We start from the raw sequence: 24598 nt of genomic DNA on the forward strand, positions 1-24598 counted from the left end.
GCTCTGCGCGATATTGTCGGATACTCGAGTAGAGAGAGAGAGAGAGAGGGTGGCGATTGCTGTTTGTGGGTACAGTATCGCAAGGGGGACCGCTGGACGGAGTATCGGTGGTACTCGTACATTGGTACAGTCAAGGGGACGCGTGTTTCGTTCGCTCGGGTTTGGAAACTGGCTGCGCTCGATGGCGAATCAGCCCCCAGTTCGACCAGCCCCCCGATACGACCAACTTCAAACTCCCCTGGGTCAGCAACAGCAACCATGGCTCTCAAAAGCTTCCATGAAAAAGTCTCTATTTCATGATTGTCTGGAGGGTTGCTCGCAGAATTTTGAAGAAATATTATTGAGTTGCTGCTGTGCTACCTATGATACCGGTAGAGAGGTACAGATATAGAGCAAGTTCAGAGTTTCTTTGATTTTTTGTATAGTATGGCTCTGTTTCATAACCGGGTGTTGGTTCTTTGGGGGGGCTGTTGCTGCTGCTCCTCCTCCCACCCCCGATTGAGGGGGGGGGAAAGTTTGGGATTGGGAACGGGGCTTCCGTCGCCCGCCGCTCGCTGCGCCGTCTGGTCTATTTTGTCATGTCTCGTCTTTTTTTGTCTCGATGACAGATGATGGCTCGAGGTCAGCTATGCTCGAATATTGTTGCAATTTTTTTTATTTTTTTTTATTTTACTTGTAGCCGCTCGTACTAGTGTACGGTACTCGAGAATCGGCAGAATGGCGGTAGTCTACGAGTACTCTCCTCTTTCTCTCTCTCCCTTCGGTGCAAGGTGCTTGCGCTGGTGCCGGCAGCCGGTAGACTATGATGGTTGACATTTTGCAGTGATTTCTCGTGTGGTCTCTGTTATCGCGGTACCGGTACTGTACTCCTACCCCATAATCCTTGTTCATCCCAAGACATCCGCCGCAAGCCTGGGACAAACTGCTCCTCCCTCTCTCCCTCTCCATTCTGTTTGTATGAGCACTGTATTGTAAGAGTACGGTACTACTGTACTAGTACGTGGGTACTCGAGTACTCGTACTCTCCTTTTCCCTCGTTCGCTTCTCCCGTAAAAACACTTGCTCGAGTGCTTTGCTACCGTGCCACCGGTAGCGGTAGTACAGTACACTCATTTTCATCCCTTTTGCCTCCTTCCCTTCCCCCTCCTTCCCTCCCTCTCCCCCTCTCTCTACAATACCGGTATACCTTCTACCTCTCTACCAATGTCCATTTTATCGTGTTTGGGGCTTTCTTGATTTTTAATCTCAATCTTACCCACCGCCTTGCTCTGCTCAACCCGGGAGGAGGAGGAAGAGGAGGGGGGGAACATATCCTATTACCGGTACGTGCAGTACAGTACATACGCCACGAATTCAGTATCGTACAGTACTCGTACAGCCAGTCCCTCTTTTCGTGCAGAGGAAGCGGTATTCTCGTATCATATCGTACACACCACTACCTTACCCACCACCTTCACCGTCGAACTCTTCCTAATAAGTGACACCAGGCCGCAAAAACTAGGGTACCCGAGTACTCTTCCCCGTTGCTGTCCTCGTCGTCGTTGTCGCCGCCGTAAAATAAATTAAAAAAAGGCTCAGCAACGCACACACACAAGACAAGACACACACACACGCAATACAATACAATACAATACAGTAGGATACGGTACTCGAGTACAATACAATACACACAGTTTCGCTGATTCCATTCGCTGCCCTTTCTCTCCCTTCCACCCCCCCCCCTCTCTCTCCCCTTCTCCTTTCTTTCTCTCTTTCTTACCTTTTCTTTCTTTCCTTTTACCCTTTCCCGTCTAAAAGAGGGCAAAGTGATTACAGATTTTGTTGCTTTCTACCCATTGTCTCCGAGTTGGCCGCTCAACGCTTTCCCTCGCGCCTGCCGTTGTTGCTATTTTATAGCCGAAAGAATTTGGAAGACTCGCCGGGCTTGTTCGCATCCTGTGCCTTGCACTGGACGACTACTGCTTAGTCGGGGTTTCTCTTTCAACCGGCCTGGTGGTCATCCCACCTGTGAGCCTCCTTGAAATTTTTCGTTAATACACTGGGGGTCATCCTGTTTATTTCGGCCCTTTGCCCTCTTACACCTCCCCACCTCTCTTCTTCTTTGCGTTCGCGCATATACACACATTACATCCGCTACAATGCGCTTACCACCACCATTATCGTCATTTCTGTGTGGGCTTTCTTTGTCTGTACTTTTAATAGATGTAGTTATAGGTACGTCGTCACCCCTTCGTTCTCGGACCCTGTTGTTGGCTGGTAGCAACGCCCTAACTTGATCCTTCCCCCCCCCCCCCGCAGGACATTCGCAGCACCGAAATCCTGTGTCGTACATAACTTTTATTGAGGACCCTGAGATAATCACTCCCGGCAAGCGAATACACTCGGGTTCGTCCTTCGACTTGAAATTCACGCTACACAAGGGGGAGCAGCAGGTCAAGTTCGTGCTCGAGCCGAACCACCAGATATTGCCCGACGATGCAAAGGTCGAGTACCTGGATGAGGATGGGAATACCAGGCGCTCGGAGCGCATTAATCGACGTCACATAAAGGTTTACCGGGGGACTTCTTGGCTGAGGAGCGAGCTTAAGGATGAGTGGATCCATGCCGGATGGGCTAGTGTTGTGTTTACGAGGGATGGGGAGGATCCGCTGTTTGAGGGGGCTTTCACCCTGATGCACGACGCTCACCACATTCAGTTCCGATCCACTTATAGGAGGACTAAACATGCCTTGGATCCGGATGTTGGACCGGAAGGAAAGGAGGGAATGGTTGTTTTCCGGGATTCGGATGTTGTGGACAGGGATCTCTACAATCAAGGTCTCGTGGGGAGAGGGGTTGGGCAGTGGGATGACAGCGCCGGGGTTATGTGTCCGGCCGATAGATTGGAATTTAATGTTCAACCGGGACACTTGGTTAATAGGATGATTCTGGAGCCGGAATTGCCCAAGGGGCGGCTGTGGGCGGGTATCGGGTTGGAGGATTTATTCCAGGGCGGGCTGAAAAGGAGGCAAAACCTAGAGGGAAATGATGGGTTTACCGGCGGCACGGGAAACTCTGCCGGTGTAAATTTGCGTAATACGATTGGGAATACAGACGGCTGCCCGAGCACAAGGCTGGTCGCATTGGTTGGCGTTGCCACTGACTGCACTTACACCGCCGACTTCGAGGGCGACCAGGAGAAGGCTAGAGCGAACATCATCACACAGATCAACTCGGCATCTAACCTTTTCGAGAAAACCTTCAACATCACGCTCGGCCTTTCGTCTCTCGTCATCAGCGATGCGAATTGCCCGGGGACTCCCCCAGCGACTGCAAAGTGGAATATCCCGTGCTCGTCTGCTAATTCGAGTATCGAGAATCGACTGAATCTTTTCTCCGAATGGAGGGGTACCCGGTCGAACGATTCAAATGCTTTGTGGACCTTGATGACCACTTGTGAGACTGGATCTGCCGTTGGGCTCGCCTGGTTGGGCATGCTGTGTCAGAAGGATGCTATTGTTCAAGCGGGACAATTCATCTCCGGGGCCAATGTTATTGCCAGGACCTCGACGGAATGGAAGGTTATTGCTCATGAAATCGCTCATACCATGGGTGCCGTGCATGACTGCACGTCCTCCACTTGTTTGGGAAATATTGCTTCCGCATCCATGTGCTGTCCGCTCTCCTCGAATGTTTGTGATGCTGCAGGGAGGTTTATGATGAATCCGACTACCACCGATACCATCTCGGGTTTTAGTCCGTAAGTTTTGGATAATGCTTGGTTCGAGTGAGTGAATGCGTGCTGACCATCTTAGATGCACTGTTGGGAATATTTGCTCAGCGTTTAAGAGGAAGAGTGTTGATATGTCCTGCTTGACATCCAACAGGGACGTTAGCGTTATCACGCAAGATGAGTGTGGTAATGGTATCGTGGAACCCGGCGAGGATTGTGATTGTGGTGGAACGGAGGCCTGCGGAACCAACTCCTGCTGCGATCCTACCACCTGCAAGTTTAAGAATGGCGCCGTTTGCGAGTGTGTTCCCCCCGGTCACCACATTTGGCGAGTGAGCTATGCTAATAATCCGCTACAGTGATGCGAACGAGGACTGCTGCACGGGTTGCAAGTTTGCGTCAAAAGACAAGGTCTGCCGATCTAGCAACGGCCCCTGTGATCCCGAGGAGAGATGCACGGGAAGGAACGCCACCTGCCCGTCAGACGTCATTTCGGGAAATGGTATGTCACGAGACTCTCGCCTGATGAAGCGAATCCATCCCATCTAATCACATTTACTACTATAGGCGATTCCTGTGGCGATGGACTGCAGTGCGCGAGTGGGCAATGCACATCTCGAGACCTGCAATGCAAGACGGTTATGGGGCAGTACCGGAGCAACAGTACACATTCATGCACGGATACAGATTGCCAGCTGACTTGCGCATCCCCGGAGTTTGGCCCGGGAACCTGCTTCCGGATGCAGCAGAATTTCCTCGATGGGACTCCATGTAACGGTGATGGGAGGTGTAAGGCTGGAGTATGCAGTGGCTCGTCAACACTTGGCCAAGTTAAGAGTTGGATCAATAAGGTACCCTCCCCCCTTCCCTCACTAGAGCCAGAGCCAACAAGTATAGAACAAAAACATCGTAATAGGCGTATCAGTCGGTATAGGCGCCCTGGTAATCTTTTCCATCTTCTCCTGCATATGGAGTTGCTGTCGAAGAAGGCGAGCACGCAAGGCCGCGTTGAAGAGCCCGCCGCGTCCACCCACAGGTGGGTACCAACCGCACGACCGGGCATGGCACAGACAACGTGATGCAAACACGGGCGTGTACCCTATGCCCCCGCCACTATCGCACGCGTCTCATCAAACGAGGAGTCCGCCCGCCTACGGCAATGCGGGCTTCTCGCCTGGTATACGATCGGATCGATACGCTTGAAGTCAAGTAAAGCATGATTCTGGGTGTTTCTTTGCGCACTTGTACATGATAACGATACGATGATTAGTGTTTTTTTTTCTCTCTTTTTTTATTCATCTCTTTTTTCTCCGTTGAGTGGTATTTGAGGGATAAGTTGGTTATTGGTTTTTATTTTTATTTTTGGCCTGGTCTAATAGTCCGATTGATTGGTTTGCGGGCTTTGTTGGTCTGGTTGGGCGGTTGGTTGGTTTGGGCTCTTTTTCCTTTTCTCTTTTTCCCCTTCTGTATGTATGTATTTAGTACACCTACTCACCCCTCTTTTTCTCGTTTTTTCCCCTTCACTTCCCCATTGTGGCATCTGTGTCATTTCTTTTATACTTTCCTACAGAATGGGGTTTGGGATTTAAGATTGGATTGGATGGAAGGTTAGATTTTCAGGGATGGGGGAACGGGGAAATTTAACAAAGCACTATCACTGGGGCAGCACAGCACAGCACACACTCTGAATACCCGAGCGTCTATTCTTCCTCTTCCCTTCCCCTCGTGTCGGTAGCGGGCGGGAGGGGTGTATAGTAAGTAAATTACAATATTACCATGATGCTGATCGAGTGAGCTCAATTACATGTGCTGCTGCACCGTCATTCTCGGCCCTCCGACCCATTCACTCATTCCCGGAGCATCGGCACTATGATACAACCCCTGCCACACCCTGCTAGTTTCGTCCTATCACTCACTCGCCATCCAGCCAGCTACAGTAGCTACCGTATCATAGCTATGTACTGCACACGGGAGTTTCTGCTCACTACTGTGGATAGACTGGCTTTACTCGTTCCTGCGGATTGGTAGGAGTGGAAGGGGGGGGGGGGGGGTTGCATTTCGATTTCGGCACAGTATGCGAGTTGTATCGTGAAGTGTCATAGCTTGTTTTGTGTGCATGTGGGGGGATAAGGGCGTATGTAGCTACTTTATGGTGAAATGCGGCGGTGGTCCCCCACGAGGGGTAGGGTAGCGGAGGTGGTGAGGGGTAGCAAGCACGATATTGACTACCGTAATTGTCCAAATCGATTAATCTCTACGGTAAACGTTGACAATCCCACCTGCAAAGCGTCTCGATATAAAAAAGGACTCAACCTTTTACCTCCCCCAGATATCTATCATACATACATACATATACCCCCACCCTATTCCCCCTAACTGAGCTTAATACTTCTAACCAGCCCCCCTTTGATTCCCGTAGCCTCCCCAGCATACGCCCCCTTCAACCCGCCTTTATACACGGCGCGCACACTACCCAACTTCTTCTTGGCCGCATCGTACTTCATCCTCTTCTTTACCCTAGGGTTGCGAACCTCCTTCTTGCGGAAGGGTGTAAGCCCCTTGTTCTTCGAAATCGTGTATCCAATCGCTCTCTTTCCCCCCGCTTCCCCACATTCCGTGTCTACTCGAGCGCCGGAACGGAGTGCGTCTCGGGATTGATCGTGCGCGGCTTTCTTCGCAGCCTTCTTTTCCTTGCCGGAAGTTTTGAGGAGGCGCATGTACTCGTCCTCCTCTTCCTCCTCTTCCTCCTCCCTCTCATTCTTCCCCCGCCTAGGGACAGGGCCAGCGCCTTCGCCGCCGCTGGAGTAACCCAGGTCAGCGGTCGGGTCCGCCGCGCTACGCTTCCGCGCAGCCTCGGCTTGTAAGCGGATCGCGCGCTCCTTCGAACGCTCCTTGTGCGGGAGGTCCATGTCACCCGAGTGTGACTGGGCGGCGGACGCGCGCGTGGCGGATTTCGACACAATTTGCGAAGTGTAGAAGCGGAGGGTACGCTTTTTAGCAGATTTTGAGAGGGCATCGGGGTGTGAAAGGTAGGTGGGGTCGCCGAAATGCGATGTTGAAGCGAAGGTGGAGGTTGTAGGAGGTGGGCGGGCGGTGGGTGTTGGTTTGGAAAAGTCGATTTCAATATCCGAGTCGAAGTCTGACTCGGGTTTTGTGGGTCCTGGTATTGACTTCTTTGAGGGCGCCTTCGACGCTGCGGTAGTACAAATCTTAACCTTCTTCCTCTCCGGCTCTCCCTTCCCTCCCATTGTGTTCACCAGCTTGCCATCCTTCTCCTTCCCATCCTCCCCCATCCTTTTCTTCTTTTTCTTCTTCCCCTGTCCCTCCCGACTACTGATCTCCTCGACCTCCAGACTTTTAACAGCCTCCCACATTCCCCTACACTTCACAAGCCCCTCCATAACCCCATGATCCTGCATTCCCCCCTCCCCCTGCGCAACTTCATCCCCAGCAGTAAGCACAGCGAAGTACATACTCAAAACCCCCAAATACGCACTCAGTGCCCTAAACTTGACGATAGCCACAGAGCTCCTAACCGTCTCACCAACCGCCTCCGCTGCTGCGGCCGAGAGTCCCAGTGACGCATGCAGCGGCTCTAACTCCGAAAACTCCTTCGCAAGGAGTGGAAATTCGGGGTGGAGGAGGTGGAGGCGCTTTGTCCTCTCCTCCTCAGACAAGGAGGATAAAGGAACGGAGGGGAGCTGTTCAATTACTTTTGCTACCGTCGTGGAAGCGATGGGGGAAGGGGGATCGGCGATAGTCCATTCAGCAGCATTGAACAAAAAGTCATTAGCGGAGAGTGATGACAGGTGCCTAGATTGCAACCTTAACGCCTCAGATTCTTCAGCTTCTTCGGGGGCGCTAGGGTCGTTGTAGTAGTCTTTCCTGGAGCTTCCCCAGCCTTCTAGTAGCTCCTCGTCCTCTTCGCCTTTCTCGGCATCACTGTCCCCGTCGCTCGTACCTTCATCCTGATCGGAATACCTCAACCCAAGAACTTCCTCATCGCTAGGTCCGTCCTCTTCTCCAACATTAGCACTCGCGATTCGGGGGGTACGGTAGAAAAATCAAACCATCAAAAACATCATCCTCCAGGAGCACCTTATCCCTCGATATGTGAAAAGCGTCTTCCTCGTCCGCGACGTCTTCCCATGTTCCTGCCCGCCCATTAGAATATTCCTCCTCTGCTCCCCGAGTGAAAGGCATAGAACGTACCAATCGGACCAATCTTTGCGTCATTAGGATCGATCCCTCTGGGAGCTTTGGGTTGCACGGACGTTGGATTCCTGCGCTTTTTCGCCATTGAGTTTGTTGGGGCGAGAGAGAAATGATCGATGTCAAGTTCGCACTAGCAAGCTATGAAGGAAGAAAAAAAAGAATCTAATGCTGTGGTGGTCGGTTGGGTGATTATCTAATCTATCTAATGTCTCGAAATCTAATCTGATCTGATCCTCTGACGCCACCAAGTCACATTCTCCTTTCGTTCCTTTCACCTCCCATTGGGTCCCCGCCACAGCCTAATCTTACCCCCACACACTGACTCTCCACACCCACCACCCCTAAAAATACCGATACTTGTAAATTTATGATACCGGTACATTGTTAGAGAAAGCCAACTTCCAACAAATCACACTCCCTCCCGCACCCCCACCCCTGCCCCTCCCTCCTTTCTTCCGTGCACGGTTCCCACCCTCGTCCACACCAATCCCATGCAAGCAAAGCCAGGTTCCAAATCCAGCCGCTTGTTAAACCTACAGTAAGAGCCGCATTTTTACATCATTGGGCTAGCCGTGTGGTCTACCGGTTATCATATCATACAGTATACCCCGCTCTTGGATGGGGAGGAAAGTTGGCCAATGCGAAAAAAACCTCATGTGGTTCTTTTTCCGATTTTTCCGATTTTTTTGAATGGGTGAATGAAGGAACGAGTGAATGGTGGTGGATGGTGGGTGGATCTTGCAGGGGTGGTTACCAAGATTGGGCTTTGGGGCGGAGGAGAGGAAGAGAGGGAGGCGAAAATGAAATTTTCGGGTGGTTTGTACGGTACTCGACTCGAGGATCATAGGGTGGTATGTACATATTATTGAAAAATGTTGAGGGGGTGGAAATGAAGGAGATGAAAAGCAAAAGACCAAACGCCGACCTGGAAAGATACATATGAAGGAAGAAAGAAGGGGTAGAGGTGCAGGGAGATCGGTTGAGACGGTGAGGTCGGGGAAAGAAAAGAAAAGAAATCCAACAAAGAAAAACAAGCAACCTAGAAAAGGCCAACAAGGAAAAAAAAAGGTGGGAAGAAAAATTGAAGAAAAGGGAAGAGAAATACCATACATCAAGAAGAATCAATATACTTTGGCTTCAACCCATTAAGTATATACTCCTCCCACTTCCCTTTGACAAACATGACGCCTCTATACTCGGCTCCACCCCCATCATTCCTCTCACCGAGCAGCACTTCAGTGTAAACCCACAGCAACACCAACACCCCCGCACCAATAGAGAAGAATGGCGCGACAAAGGGGCCAAAAACATGCACAAGAACGAGCCTCTGCCCTGCAAAGTCCTCTGCTACGGGAAGGGTCGATCGCCGGGGTTTGCCTGGATATATGAACCTCAGGTGCAGTAGCAGCAGGAACGCAAGGTTGGCATGCGTGCTGCGAGACAAGAATCGGGCATTAGACGAGAGAAACGATCGGACTGGAAAGGTGAATGTTGATAGGAGGAGGGCTAGAGCCGTGTATAAGGTGTTGAAGAGACAGAGGAAAGGGCTCACAAGGAGCAAATAGACCTAACTTGCTACGTTAGTGGATGTGGGGTTTTACGTGAATTGCACGAGGAATGAGAAGATGGGAATGTGAGTGGTAAAGAGTGGGGGGATACCAATACTCTCCACACGTATGATGAAGCTTCGCGTGAATGTTCGCCCAAGGATTCTAAATCATACTCTCGAGACCCATCGCGAGGGGTTACTGAAGATGGTATTCTCCTTTCGTTGATTCGCTGATGCTGCTGCGGGTTTGCGAGAGGCCGGGAAAAAGCCACCTCTCGGGTCACCGTTTCGTCCACCCCACCACTACCGCCACTCCGACCACCACCACCACTACGACCATTTCCACCACCTCCATCACCTAAGGAATCAGAACTCCCTCCCCCTCTACCACCGCCAACATTCTCACCCCTTTCGGCATCTGCGCCACCCTCCGCATCTTCACTCTTCCCCTTCTCCTTCCCCTTTCCGCTCAGCCTAGCCCCGTCCGCTGCTCCTGTTGTCGTTCTCGCCCCCGCTGCTGTCACAGTAGTGGAAGTCGAAGCCATACTAGTTCCGGCACACTCCTTCCCCCTCCCCATCGTCTTTGTCCCTACCGCCGCATTGCGATCACCCCAATCCCCATCCACTACCGCTCCATGAACCTCCTCGTACGACCGCTTATAATTCTCGCTGGGCGCCATGCATGCAATGCAGAAGATCCGGCCGGTACGGTACGGGGGCACACCACACAAGCGGGCACAGGACGTACTCGTACAGTACAACAGTACGAGCACGGTAACGAACTAGAAAAAGGAAAGGCCCAAAAAGAACGAACAAGAAAAAAAGAAAAGAAAATGGATTGAAAAGCAGAAAATAAATGAGTACAGTAACCGTTACAGCGATAACCTCTTTTTTTTTTCCCCTCCCTTTCTTGTTCACGGCGGCCGTGGGCGGCGGGAAAAGGGTGGGTAGGTACCGTATCTCTTATGCGAATAAATGTTCAATCGATGTAGGGGTGAAAGGCAACCGACGACAAGTATCTCATGACGGGAACAAGACGAAAGGTCAGAAGGCGCAAAAGAACAGGAAGAAACCAAAAGAGTACCACCACCACCACTCTTCTCTCCTCATATCTAGTATGAAGAAGAGAAGAAGAAAAAAGAGGGAAGAGAAGAAGAGTGAAAGGAAAAGGCCAAAATGTGGGCAACAACCCAACCCACCTTTTGAACACCACAGGTCAAACTCGAACGTACAGTACCAAGCAAAGCAAAAGAGCAAAGCAAAGCAAGCGGCGGCGGCGCGCCGAGATAAAACCAAGAGTTTTTTTTCTTTGTTGTGTGATCTTTTCGTTCAATTTAAACCAACGAAGAAAAAGCCCCTTTGCGGCCAAGAGATCAGAAGAGTATTAAAAGAGAAGTCTGTGGTGAAGGATTTGGCTTGGGCGAGTTACATACAGCCAGCAGGCAACTCCCTTTCCCGTTCCCTTCCCTCCCCTTCCTTGATGATGCCCAGCAATTGGGATTTTTCATCGCGCCCAGAGGTCTGGCATTGGCAATATCTGGGCATTTTCTGGGCATTTTCTGGGCATTGCCTGGGCATTGCCTAGGCTTTGTCTTATCTTGTCGGTCGGTGACAATGCTCTCGTTGTGCATCAAGTTAAGTTAAACGGTCAGGGCTTGGTTCTTGGTATCGGGTGCGCATACTCGAGTATAGGGTCCCCCCATCTTTCTTTTTTCTCATCCCAAGACAAAACCTGCTGGTTTTCAGTGCTCGTTATGAAGCAAAGGGAAGAAAAGAAAAAGTCAAAGTCTTGGGAGGTGGAAGAAAGGTGGGAGGAGAAAAGTTTCGGTGGATCAGATAGATCTGATCAAGTCTTTTTTTTTTTTAAACCCATCCCCTTCCCTTCTCTCCTTTTCCTTTCCTTTCCTTTTCTTTTTCTTTCTTTCTCCCCCCCCCTCTCGTGGGGGTACAGATATCGTTTTTTACTCTCTTCCTTGCTTACCAAAGTAAGCACTGTACCGGTACTCGAGTAATCGCCATGCCCGCTGTGGACACGGACGAGGATACGGTACGGAAAGACTGACGGGGGATAGCGTGTATGGTATAGGTATGTATCGTGTTGAGTGACCCTGTACTCGAGTACGAGTACAAGTATTTCCTCCCGTCATCGGACGATTTTTCGCACCGTACGAAATGGAAAACGGGAGAACTAGAATGAGACATTCCGGGGAAGGGTAAATACGGCATCATATAAGTACCGTACTGTAGCACCACCGGTAGACCGGGGAAGAGGGAGGGGGGGAGAAAGGAGGGAAAAAACAAAACAAAAAGTGAAGTTGGTTTTGAAGTTTGAAAGACCGAATGGATGGGAACCACAAGACGGGGACATCCGAGGCTGCAGTGCGTGACGTTCGTGAATACCGTACGCTCTTCCTCACCATGTCAAGTTACCCGAGTATCATCATCCTGTATTCGCTGAACTGAACCCACCATGTTAAAGGAAAACAGCACCCCCCAAAAAAAAAGACAGAAAAAAAGACAGAAAAAAAGAAACCGAGTATCATAAAAACTCCCATCATACCGTACATTCCATCCAACACAGAAGAGTACTAGTACGAGTACATCTCAACCTCCCCCAAACACTGGCATCAAGCGCCGCCAACTTCACCCCCACAAGGAAGTGAGTACAGTACGTGTACTTGTACCGGTACTCGTTCGTCATGCCTAAAATAAAACCGGAGACTTAAGTCACAGTAAACAAAAAAAAATTAAAAATTAAAAATTGAAAATGCTCCCAAACTCCTACCCCTTCTCCCAAGCAAACCCAAAACTTACAGTAATCTCCGTTGCTCGGTTGGACCGCCGGTGCTCTCGCCCCGCGCCAAAGTTAGGTTACCGGTACGTTGCAAACCCTCCCAGCCCTACCGTTTCTTACCGGACCTATCCGCACGTGTGTCCTGAAATCTCAACCCAACTCCCCCCCTTGCTGTGGTAACTTTATGATGATAATAATATTATGATAAATATTATTATGATACTAGATATCGCCGGGTAATTTTCCGGTTTGATGATGATGGATGGATGGATGGATGGATGGACGGATGGATGGGTGTTTTACTCGTAGTCTACTGTTCTCGCCGGGAGAGACAGTTCCTGCGGTGACTTAAGTTTTGGGGTGCTGTATGATAGATAAGTGTAGAAGGATAGCGGTGGTGGATATGTGATTGTGTGGGGTGGGTGGCTTCGATATGAGATTGTGGAAGAAAGATGGGGGTGGGTGGGCGCATTACAAGGCGCGCGGGAGGATGGGACGGTGAGGGAGGAGGAGGCTGCCATACAGTACTCGAGTACATTGGAAGCAACGAACACGACACCAAGCAAGCAAACGGAGTGGGAACTTGATTTATCTCGTAGCCTCGAGATATGGTGCGTCAAAAAACAACTACAGTGCAATGATAATCCCTATGATATAAATAGCAGAGTAGTAGTGATAATAGCAAACGAGTACAGGTATAATAGTTTCATAGCAGTAGTAGCAGCAGCAGCGAGGGATATTTGGAGAAGGAAGGCATGACGATTAATGTGATCAACCCAACCAGTCAATCGGTCGGGAACGGACGAACGGGACACTTCACAATGGGACGAACTCTCTCATCAACCGGGAGAAAGAAAGGCTTTCCAGAATAAAATATCTTAGCGGTCTACCGTAGTTTGCTCACACACACACACCACATACACACTCCCCCCCCATTCCACGGGAATCGTACAGGACCTTTTTTTGGGGGGTTAAATGGAAGGAGGCAAGAAGAAAGGGAAAGGAAAGGTTAGAAGAAAAAAATAACAACCGTGATACCAAAGAAAAATTGAGAAAAGAAAAGCAGTAAAAGGAAAAATACAAAAGCAAAGGATAATCGCTACCACTTCGACTGAAGGAGAAAAAAAGTGACTAAAAGAACAAGTATGATAGTTATAAAGAGAAAAGGGAAACTAACAGATTTGAATTTGACGGTATTCCTTTCTTCTCTCCAGGGTAAGGTGTAAAACGAGAAATACAGGACAAACAAACATTAACTTTCCCGAGAAGAAACATAAAGCACAAGGAATTGCTTTAATTGTCTCCGGGCGCCCCCCCTCCTGAGATACCATTCGTGCCATTACCCACTGGGCTATTATTCTCCTTCACTTGAACGCCTGGATTTCCTCCGGGTACCCGATCAGCATCTCCCATTTCTTCATTATCGTAGTCCTCATCCAATTCTACTTTCCTCGCCGCTGGCTCCACGATCTCCTTGCGATCATCCCGGGGAGCTTCTGACACCCGATGGACATCAGCAATCCGTGGAGGCTCTGACATTCGCGGCCCATCGTTGATAGGCGGCAGCTGTTGATGACTTAGCAGGGGTGGCACATTTGGCGTGTGCAAAGGTGCTGGAGGCCCATGGTGGTAGTCCTCCTTTGGCCTCTCCGATGAGCTTCGTCGCCGCTCCGGACGATGCGGCGAGGAAGCTCGCACAGGCGATGGTTGACGGTGATGGTGCATATCATCCATCCTAGCCTTGGCCTCCTCTGAAGCTGGCTTCTTCACCATACCTTGCCCCCCATCTTCCCCCCACTCCCTTCCCCGTTTGTTATGATGAATTTTCTCATCCCGCTCACGTGCAGCGGCTTCCGCAGCCATTGCAGCTGAAGCTGGTGGCGGTGCGCCGCCGGCGATGCCACCCTGTGATGAAGGGTGGTGGGGGTGGTGAGGGTATGTGTTAGGGGATGGCAGTCGATCATCAACAATAGGCTTAACATCTGGTGGTGGGCTTGCCCCACGACCACCATAAGGAGGCAGAGAAATCCCCCCAGGGTTATTGGAGGCAGGAGGGAGATTATGGAGGTTATGATGTGGGTTTAGGATACGATTTGGGGGTGGCTGTTGCTGTTGTTGGGGCTGCTGCTGTGGTGGCGGGGGGCCTTGTAGTGGTGGGGGAGGGTAGCTGGGATGGGGGGAATGATTAGGAAATTTGGGAGAAGGTGACAATCCACGTCTTAGTTGCGTGTGCCTATCTTCTACTGGTCTACGTAAATCATCAGGGCTGTGGGCCATATGACGGGACGGCTGAGGAGGCTGAGGAGGAACATCTGTCGGTCGATATGACGACGGATTCGGGGGCTGTGGGATTTGAGGAAGTGTTGGTGGGGGGCCAGAGGGTGCGGGTGGAGGCGCCTGGGGCGCTTGGGATCCCCATTGCGGTCCTGGAGGCCCACCAACCCCAGCAGCCTGGTATGCTTGGGGATGCACATCCTGCGGGGGAGGCGCCGAGGCTTGATGCTGAACACCAGAAGATTGGCCGTTGCGCAGAAGTGAAAGACGAGCTTTGATATGCTGGTTGGTGGGGTCGAGCTCGGCTGCACGTTGGTAGGCGTCCAGAGCGTCATTCGTCTGGTTATTGCATGACTCATACTGCCAGGGGTTAGTGTAATTCTTAACCATCGTCGCACAAGTGCCATTGAGGTTATAATTACCAAAGTTCCCAAATCATACCAAACCTCTGATATGTATGGATTCAACCTGATAGCCCGAGAATAGGCATCAAGAGCATCACGGTATTGGTTTATCTGATAATAAAGAACACCAATTGAGCACCAGAAAGTCGGATTGCGACCGTCGCGATAAACTGCCTGTTGATAGGCTTCGTAGGCTTTCGGGTACTTCTGTTGCGACATATAGCATCGCCCAAGCAGATACCAGCTCTGGGCATCTGAATTGTCTACAATGACATCATGGTTAGCCTCATCCAATCAATAGCACTACCGAGATGAAATCCCTACCAGCACTAACAGACTTCTCCAAGTATTCAATGGCCAGCTCCTGACTCGAAAAGTTGTTGCTCTGTTGGTGATGAAGCCAACCAAGCTGCTGAAGAACCTTGGCGTGGTTAGGATCGGAATCAAGGACTCTCATGTACGCATCTTTTGCCGATGCATACTATGAAGCAATTAGTCTCTCAACAATCGCAGGCAAGATCAATCAAATTTCCGGAGCTCACTTACGTCCTTTTGCTGCTCATGAACGTGTCCGATCTGAAACCAGATATCCTCCTCCGTCAAGGGGCGTGGGGGATCGGTAACAATGTACCGGAAACACTAAAACCACATGTTAGATAAAGATAATTTATACATATATATATATTTGCTACATACTTCCAAACTCTGACGATATTTCTCCTGTTGTTTGTAGATTATACCAAGCCTGAAATAAATCTCGTTCGCTTTCTCGAAATTAGGTTCCATGCGCATCACTTGAGAAAACGCTTCTTCCGCATGTTCCAATGACCCATAACGGTCATACAGAATTCCTATTCCATACCAAAGCTTCGGTTCCTAGAAAGGAAAGAAAAAGGGTCAACCCAGTTAAGCACAACCTAGGACTACCGTGGATATAAAAGTACCTTTGGATCACGCAAATGATATAGCGCTTGCTGGTAAGCCGAGTAGGCTTTTTGTAATTCGTCCATCATCAAATAGCAATGGCCCAAACTGCCCCAGATATCCCCATTGGTCGCGTCCAGATTCAAAATACTCTGTAGGTATTCGACAGCCTTGGCGAATTGTTCTTTGGTACGAAGAATACACGATATAGAGTTCATCGCTGGGATGGAATACGGGTTTTGGCGAAGGGCATTTTCGTACGCGGCCATCGCCCGATCCAGATCACCCATCAATTCGGTAACGCTACCTGAAAAAAGAGTTTAGCGCAGGGAGTAACATGGGGGCCGGAGGGGCGGAAACCAGGGGCAATGACAGCATACCGATTTGAAGCCATACCGCCTCGTTCACCTGTGTCAACTGCTGAAAAGCGGTCGGTTTCGACTGTTGCTGTTGTATTGATTGTGGAGGATGTCCATTTGTTTGATGTAGGGCCTGGGGTTGTCCCGGCGAAGTTGTGTGCTGGACACTAGCCATGTCCACAAAAGATATCGAATTTATCCAAGGGGAGAAAGGAAGGAGTGGAACGCAGCGTGCGGTGAATTAAGATAGTTGAATAAATGGATAATTTTGCTATTAGTTGGATGAAAAGAGGGGGAAAAAAAAGAAAGAAGAAAAAAACGCCGACCGGGTTGGTTGATCAATATGGAGTAAAGGTTTTTTTCCCTTAAAAAAGAATTTGGGGTTGGAGGTGCGTTACTCTTTTAGAAAATGAAAAGAGAGCTACCAGGGGACGTCGTTTAAAGTTTTTTTTTTTTAGGATTCGTAAGGGTAGAAAAGACTCAAAGCTTGCAAGCGAAGTGTGTCGACTAAAGATGAGAAAAGGATGAAAACAAAGATAAAAAGTGTCTAGCGAGAATCAAGATCGTGATGATTGGGACCGACTCAAAACGTGCTCGAAGCAACAGCCGATGCGTGTCCTCTCAGTCCGGCTGCCAGTTCGGACGGAAGACGCAGGGGAAGAATGGACTCGCGACGCGACAGATGGTGATGGTACAGCTAAGACGTTATGGAGAAATGAGGGGTAGTGGCGGGCGAGGGGAGGATTACTCTTTCGGTGATGACAATGATAATAGAAATTGTTAGGGTTGTGGTTGACGGGGTTTGATGGGTTGAGGGTTTGATGGGTTGTAGTTGTGGTAGATGTAGTAGGAGCGGGTGCGGTAGTAGTAGTAATGGGGTTGTCTTGGTAGTGGTAGCACTGCACTGGGTGGGTGGGTTGTGGTGGTTGCTGCTGCTCCTGGTATAGGGTTGTGTGTAGCGGTAGCGGTGATGGACGGAATAATGGGTTATGGTTGCTTTGCTTCCCGTTACAAAGGAGCGGAGTTGTTCAGGACCCCAGCAGCGCAGACTTGATAGAGGCGGAGAGGAAGGGGAAGGGGAAGGGGAAGAAGGAAAGGGAAAGGAAAGAGGAGAAGGAGGAAGAGAGGGAGGAAGAGAGAGGAAGAGGAGGGGGAAGAGAGGAGGGAAGGGAGGAAGGAAGGAAGAGGAGAGGAGGAGAGGAGGGAGAGCAGCAGCAGCAGGAAGCAAGCAACGAGCAGCAAGCAGCAGCAAGAGTGGAAGCAGGAAGCAGGAAGCAGCGACGACAGGACGCACAGCGGTGAGGTTGGCGAAATAGTGGTAGGGAAAAAAAGGCTCGGGGAGTGGTCGCACAGAACGGCAGTACTGCAGCGGCAGGGAAGAGCGAAAGGGCGGAGACAAGAGGCAGCAGCCACCCACCACCCATCCTGCTCGTCTGGGAGCAGAAAGTGGATGAAACTCGCACAGTCGTCTTGGCATGCAGCTGCTGCTTAGCGCAGTCCAGGGAAGAAGGGGGGTGTGGCACCGGATTTTCTGTTTTTTTGTTCTGCATGCCTGTAAGCTGTATGTATGTCCTGCCTGCAACTATTAAACCTTAGCGCGAACTGATGCCCCACACTGGTCTTCACTCCCACGAGGGCAACACCGCAACGCCAGAAACCACAACCACCCACCCAACTCCTTCCACTCCTTCCACCACTACTCGAGTACCACACACACCCATCTATCCTCCGCTCGTCTGCTCGTCCGCTCGATTATTGTAACACCCATCTTTCTTTCTACCACACCCAGCCCAACTCAACCCACAGCTACTTACCACACAGGAGCATACCGTCGAATTTGCCCTCCCACACACCCAAAACTGTTATGATAAACCACAGTAAAAGCACCCGTAGATTCATTCGTTCATCCACACTCACTCTCACCCACACCACACATCCAAACCCCCCTCCCCTTCTCCTTCCAAGACGGACAGGAAAAATGAATAAAGAAGAAAAAATTTACGGCATGTTGTAAAAAAATCCCCATCGAAGATCCTCCTTTTGCATCAGGCAATACTCGTACCAGCAGCCTCTTCACAATTGGCCCATAGTATCGTTGTTGCCCTTCCCCCAGCGACTCTTTTAAAACTGACTGATTATTCACTTTTCATCCCCCCCCCCTTTCCCCCCATTTCCCACGAGAAACATTCCTTACCGTCACTACTCGTACTCGAGTAGAGTACCGGTACCCACCTACCGGTATCATTACTTCTCACTTTTTCCCCTCTCCGCGCTTTGATCACATTCGGGGATTATTCCTTGGGGGCGCCCTTCCTGCTGTCGCAACTCTGCAACATCCGGATGCTTACTTTTTATATCTGCCGCCTCCCGCTTCCATCTAAAAGGACCGATCGCCGTCACGTGTAGATACTACTTCAAAGTCTCTTTCCCTATAATCACCTCACCTGCCCGCTCCCATCTTGTCGAGAGAGGCGAGTTACATGTCAAGGAAGGTATCCGACATTTGCGATCGTCCATTGGATATAAAAGTGGCGTTGCATGGAACAGAGAGGGTGATACCGATATAGACTGGTCAAAGTTCGCTGATGCAGCTGGAGCCATGAAATAAAATAAAATAAAAAGAAAAGTGGGGAAAAAGTAATGAAACGGGTGGTCGCAGAGACACAAACAAAAAACAAATTATCCTTCAAGGGGGCAAAAGAATTCGGATCGGCTCGCCGCCTGATTTCCTCGAGGCCGGGGTGGCGGCGCTCCAACGCTTGGCACCTCGTGGTAACCCTAACCCATAGCCAGCGCGCCATAGCCAACTCGCAACCAGGTCGGAAGTTGACACAAGCAACTTCTGAGAAGCAAGGGAGTGAGGCTCTGCCGGGTATTCCCTTGTGCTGTCGTCAGAGTTTCTGGCCGGCTCGGCTACGACAGCACACGTCAACACACACCCACGCCCACACCCATTTCCCCCATCATCCCAGAGTAATAAGCAAAAAGTCCTGACTAAGAAAAAAAGAAAGAAAAAAAAAAGAACATTCTATGGCTCACCTCTGCGGACTCAACACCGTTCAAGAAACAATAATATTATGAGAATAATCTCTTCTCCAAACCAGACCAAACCAGAGGAAATATTTTCCACCCGACTCCGACTTCTGGTCTATTTTCTTATCGTCTTCCCTTCCCCGGCCCCATCCCCCGAAATCTATGATGTCTTGTCCACTTTGCCGGAATAGAACGATGTCGAATTAAGGTTTTATGTAAACCGCCAAGACCCATTTAAGGACATTTGAGAACAAACACGAACCTTAGAGATAGCGCGTGGTCTATTTGCCGTTCTGGCCACTCGACAACAACCCGCTATGACATTTCCCCGCTACATAATACCGGTATGCGAAAGAGAGAAAAAAAACCCCAACCACCCACGGGAACTTGTGGAGATTTGATTATTTTCACTCCAATCTTCCCGTGTCGGATACAATCTATCTTTTTTTCCCATAATCAACCTTTCCCCTTTCCCTTAAAACGTTCGAGAAACCCGCTCGTTCATGCGATAGGTTTGCACCTACCTAACGTGCATCATCCTCTGTGGGAAGGGGGGGAGGGTGGATGATGACAGCCGGAAAAGTCCCTAAGTTAAACCGAGATTATGCGGTATCGTAGTCAATGGGTCAATCTTAGGGCCGAATAACGGGAGCATGCGAGCAAGCAAGCACAGTGCAATAAGTAGCGACCCGCGGAAATCGGCTCCGTCTCAGGGATTTTTTTTTCTTTCCCACGGCCCCTCACTTCACTTCCCCCCTCCATTCTTCCCTTTCCCTCCATTCTTCCCTTTCCCCTTCCCCTTCCCTTTGTTCTTCGGCTTCGCTACTGCAGCCAACGATTAATCTATTGTGTTCGCACAGTAGCGAGGTTTGTCCGGTCCTGGGGGGGTTATTTATTTTTACCCCTCTTTCTATTTTTTTTTTTTTGCCCTTTCAGCCTTGCCTGATCGCTTCGCATCAGTTTCCAAAGAACGGTATCCATCGCCGCACTAACGCTTCCCTCATCCAGCCCCGGCAGCACGAGGGCAAAAAAGCAAAAAGTTATATACAATCACGGAACACCCAAATACGATACATAGTCCCCACTGATTGGCTTGCACAATAGGCTATGATTAATAAGATTCGACCAATTAGTGGCGAAATATGTAGACTATTTGGACGAGGTGCGTGCAAGTGCAAGGTCCGGCAAGAAATTACTTGTATGGAAGACCGTGCTTGTAGTTATTTGAGGTTAACAAGCCACATAGATCCCTGTCAACTCCGGTTAATGTGCACCTCCCCCACCCCTGTATGAGTACCTGCCGGAAAGTTAGTGAACAGTTAATTTATGTTAACCCGCAAAATAATCCCTGTCCTGTGCGAAAACATCTCCCCTGGCAATTTTTGTACTGTGCTTGTACCGGTACTCGAGCACTTAGGTGTTCCACGGTTGTGACGCACCGGACCGGGAAGTGGGCCAGACGCAGAAGTGAAACCCCTTGTAGACTACCGTATGTGAATTTTGCTCGAATCCTCACTGCAGAATCACTGCAGAATCTTCGACAAGATCAAACCTCCGAACTCAGCACAGAAAGGGCAAATCTACTAGTAGCACATCATACTGTGCTATCAGGAATATCTCCTACTCTTCTCAGTTCCCCCTACCGTTGGACGCCAATTGAAGTTTCCAGACTTCTACCTTTCCGGTGCGTTTTAACTGACCCGTTTCTCCTCTGGCCTACCGGTGCCTCCCGGTCTAATACGTTGGAAGTCAGTGATATCAATCAATGGTGCCGCACCGTGCTTGTACTGTACTGGTACTTGTACTAGCACGGAGGTGCGGTCGGTATCAAAGACCTGAAATAAGCAAATCGCGCCAACGTGAGCGAGCAGGTTTACTACCCACGGCCAGGATTGAGTACTTGTATGAGCATGATAAGTTTACTCTGCTTACAGCGTTCCCTTCGGATTCACCCTTTCTCTTGGGTAGATCATAGGGGCAGAGCCTTATTGGACTGGTTCATATCTATGGGACATTGGGGGGGGGCACAATTAATGAAGAAGCATGGGGGGTTAGTCGGGGGGGAAGTTGGAAAGACAGAAATCGCTTGTTCAGGACCCGCCCCCCGGCTTCGATATCAAGTTGAGTCTGGGGCTGTGTGCCATCGGCCAATAATAGCTTAGCTTCGATTGTTCTCACAATGTATCATATCGTACGGTATCCTTTTTTACCCTACCGTAACCCTCGGGAGGCAGTCTTAGAGTCCGACAAAAGGAGACAAATGTCCCCGGCTAAGGTTTACCAGCTTCTCCCCCCCACGCCTTCTCAGCAACCAGACCCCAGACGCCCCCCCTGAAAGACAACATCGGATCTCCTACAATAACCCGCGTGCCATGCTTGCGGAAGAAAAAGCACTTTCTTCTCCTTCCCCTTCCGAGTACCGTACCGCACTCGAGTACAAGTGCTCTGCGGCAACGAGCAAAGCGAGTCTTCACTCTCCCACCCACCAACCTGAACCCTAAACTTTTTTATGTGAGCACGTCCATCACCGATTCAGAATTCCGTACGCAGTATAGCTACTCGCACATAGGCTTTATTTGCGCTTGCCTGTCACTATGAATACTAAGAAAGCATATTTCCACCGTGTCTATCCTGTTCCTACCCGTCAGAGCAAACGAGCTCTTTCTCGGGTGAGAAAAAGCAGCAAACTTATGAAAGCACTCGGATAAGTCAATTCCAACCAACAACCAACATATCGCAGGTTCCATTCCATGCAGGTATCTAGAATTAGAACTTGCCTCACCTAAACCCAAGCCATCAAATCTCCGGCTGTGTAGGCTGATCGCGACAACTGGCCAGTGCTAATTCATTCGTTCACATTGCACGGACATAGAATACCTGGACCGCAAGTTTGTTTGTTCACACAACCGTGCTCAGATTTTTTCCCTGCTTTCCCTCCCTCCTACCGTAGGGTATTTCATCTGCCGCATCATACTTGTAGGTACAGTACCGTGCTCGCAGTCATACTTGTGCAGTACATGCGACAGGCAGGTGCTTGCTAGGCGGAACGGCACCCCTTGAATAAAGCCTGAATCTGCTTCCCAATTACCGGCACGAGCGCGAGCGGGCGGGTGGGCGCCTTGCTGGTGGTGATTTCAACTGATTTGTTCTACGAGCTTACCGGTACGGTACTGTAAACTATGGCACCGAAATGTGTGGTGTGAGGCTCTGCTCGTCAAACACCAAATTGTGTGCTCGGGGAGATGGCAAAGTGTAATGATTGGATTTCGTGCTAGAGGGTTCAGCTTCCCCCCCCCCTTCTTGGATTAAGGGGGGCAAATAGAAGGGAAGGAAACTGACTTTCAGCCCTCCACTCGAGCAAACAAAAAGAAAAATACAACATCAAAACCTTACTAGGAGAGGCAACTCCAACTCTCTACAGCAGCGAAAGGCACAATTATTCCAGTTTCTACGGTACTCGGGCACAGTACTGAGTACGGTAAGTTACCTAGCAGGTACCCGAAAACAAGGATCAGCAAAATATAGCAAAAATGCCCGTGCGTATCTGGGCGCCCATATTATGCAAACTCACAACCCGTATTTTCGGATACTTCCCACCTGTTCCGAGCACCGTACGGTAATCCAGAGCCCCAAGCGGCATACCGTACGGATTTGTATGGAGCGGGGGGAGTTGGGAATACAGTGCTGCCACCGGAACAGAAAGAGGGAAAGAAGAGAGAGGGAATATGAATATGGTGAGGGACATCTGTAGCCGGAGCACGTTGCCGAGGGAATATTGCTCAGTTTCAACCGCCAAAGGATCTTGGAATTTTCACGGAGATATTGGGATTTAGGAGTGGTCATCCTTTTTGCGGGAGCGCCCATCACTGTTATTTTCCCTGGCCACAGGAGTGAACAGATGCTTGCCAAGGGATTAATAGGGGTGACGAGCTCACCCATCTCGCAACGCACGCCACTGGTACAGTACAAGTACAATGACCGGTATTTCAACACTTTTCACCTTTACGAGTACTTTTTTGGGGGGGAACCTGTCCGTGGTTTTTTTTTGTGCTTGGGGGGGCTTACCGTAAGCTCCGGATCTGCCCGTATGCAATTGTATGATAAATTACGGTACGGCGGCATGGTTCCTTCGTCGATATTCAGGACCTCACGCTCGAGATAAATAGGGCGATAGTATCGCCATTTGAGGAAAAGCTCGACTAACTCCTTGGGGTCATAGATTCCATTGTCCAGGTCACCCTTGGGTGACCGAAACCATACTGTGCCCCTATCAGCCTAATCTTTGAAGATTGGAGGACAAAATTCTCGAGCGCACGCTGGTGGTCGTGAAATTCGGGAACGAATGAAAGGATGGTATGGGTGCTGTGGGACGGTGTGGAGTTCATTTGTGGCACTACCGTATCATACACCGCACCATAACACGCGCTATCCTTATCGCTCAGCGCATCCGCCGCAGCCATCCAAGGTCATGGGCTTGGGAGCGAGAAGAAAAGAAATATTACAAAATAGTGAGTTTAGGCTGTCTTTACTTCTCTCTCTCTCCTGCCTTCCTTATTCCTTCTGTTTACGAATAGGGAGTGGAGGAAGAAGATGAATGCCATCATAGAAGTGGAGGTCGATATTGCACACCCAGGGGTGTGGTTGTGCTGTGGTGGATGCCGTCGATAGAGTACAGTACAACCCCCATGCCTGGACCCTGCTTAAATTCTCCTATGCCACAGGAAGCGGAGGGGGGTTGCTATTCGAGGAGGAGGAGGAGGAGAATGGGGGGGGAAGAAGGAGGTGAAGTAGAGCAAGCGTGCAAGCATGTAAGCAAAAGGAAGGAAGGTGATGGGTGTGCGGTATGGTATCATCTGTATATCAGTTTTAGGAGACTTGGGGTTTGGGTGGGGGTTCTTCTGCAATGCGCAAGAGGCTGGGTTGGGGTGCCGGCAGTCCAGAATCTACGAGTACTTGTATATGATTATGATAAGTTAGAAGACTACGGTAAATTTAGGATAACCGTTGCTGCGCCGTTTTACCGTAAAGCAGAGTATGGGATCAGTTCGAGCTCAAGTGCGGCAACGCGGGTGGGGGAGGAGAGAGAGGAGGGGAGGGACGTGAAGTGCATGAAGCTTCGTGAGAACGAGAAAGCCGTGGTCACCACCATCTTCGCCCAAGGAAACGGTGAGAAGAAGAATAATAAGAAGGGAAGATCCCGATTCCCCAGTCATAATATCGTGCATATTGCTGGTACGGTACGGGATTCAAACACCTCTTCTAATGCACGCACAACCAAAACCCACCCCCCCCCCGATTCCATGCTGGTAAAGACCACACCGTACCACAGAGCCT

The 24598-nt window shown here is 50.0% G+C and overlaps 4 protein-coding genes; 1 reads left to right on the forward strand and 3 right to left on the reverse strand.

Moving 5' to 3' along the window:
* The first annotated feature begins 1466 nt into the window (after positions 1-1466).
* GSTUM_00002340001 (uncharacterized protein) lies at positions 1467-5969 on the forward strand. XM_002836102.2 has 6 exons: positions 1467-2214; positions 2299-3739; positions 3795-4013; positions 4072-4214; positions 4280-4563; positions 4610-5969. Exons 1-6 carry the CDS (start codon positions 2139-2141, stop codon positions 4913-4915), a joined length of 2469 nt encoding a protein of 822 aa, XP_002836148.1. The 5' UTR covers positions 1467-2138; the 3' UTR covers positions 4916-5969.
* Positions 5970-6023: 54 nt separating this feature from the next.
* Positions 6024-8012, reverse strand: GSTUM_00002341001 (uncharacterized protein; the record flags this gene model as incomplete). XM_002836103.2 has 4 exons in its annotated part: positions 6024-7644; positions 7708-7730; positions 7783-7866; positions 7925-8012. The coding sequence occupies 4 exons, from the start codon at positions 8010-8012 to the stop codon at positions 6085-6087; spliced, it is 1755 nt and encodes a 584-aa protein (XP_002836149.1). The 3' UTR covers positions 6024-6084.
* Positions 8013-8794: 782 nt separating this feature from the next.
* Positions 8795-11069, reverse strand: GSTUM_00002342001 (uncharacterized protein). XM_002836104.2 has 2 exons: positions 9587-11069; positions 8795-9494 (listed from the first exon to the last, which is right to left on the reverse strand). Exons 1-2 carry the CDS (start codon positions 10154-10156, stop codon positions 9039-9041), a joined length of 1026 nt encoding a protein of 341 aa, XP_002836150.1. The 5' UTR covers positions 10157-11069; the 3' UTR covers positions 8795-9038.
* Positions 11070-13113: 2044 nt separating this feature from the next.
* GSTUM_00002343001 (uncharacterized protein) lies at positions 13114-17341 on the reverse strand. XM_002836105.2 has 7 exons: positions 16253-17341; positions 15893-16179; positions 15645-15824; positions 15495-15587; positions 15273-15429; positions 14967-15211; positions 13114-14904 (listed from the first exon to the last, which is right to left on the reverse strand). The coding sequence occupies exons 1-7, from the start codon at positions 16404-16406 to the stop codon at positions 13564-13566; spliced, it is 2457 nt and encodes an 818-aa protein (XP_002836151.1). The 5' UTR covers positions 16407-17341; the 3' UTR covers positions 13114-13563.
* Between the last annotated feature and the right edge of the window lie 7257 nt (positions 17342-24598).

Source organism: Tuber melanosporum (genome assembly GCF_000151645.1).
Source record: "Tuber melanosporum whole genome shotgun sequence assembly, scaffold_130, strain Mel28".
In the NCBI taxonomy this organism is placed as follows: Eukaryota; Fungi; Ascomycota; class Pezizomycetes; order Pezizales; family Tuberaceae; genus Tuber; species Tuber melanosporum.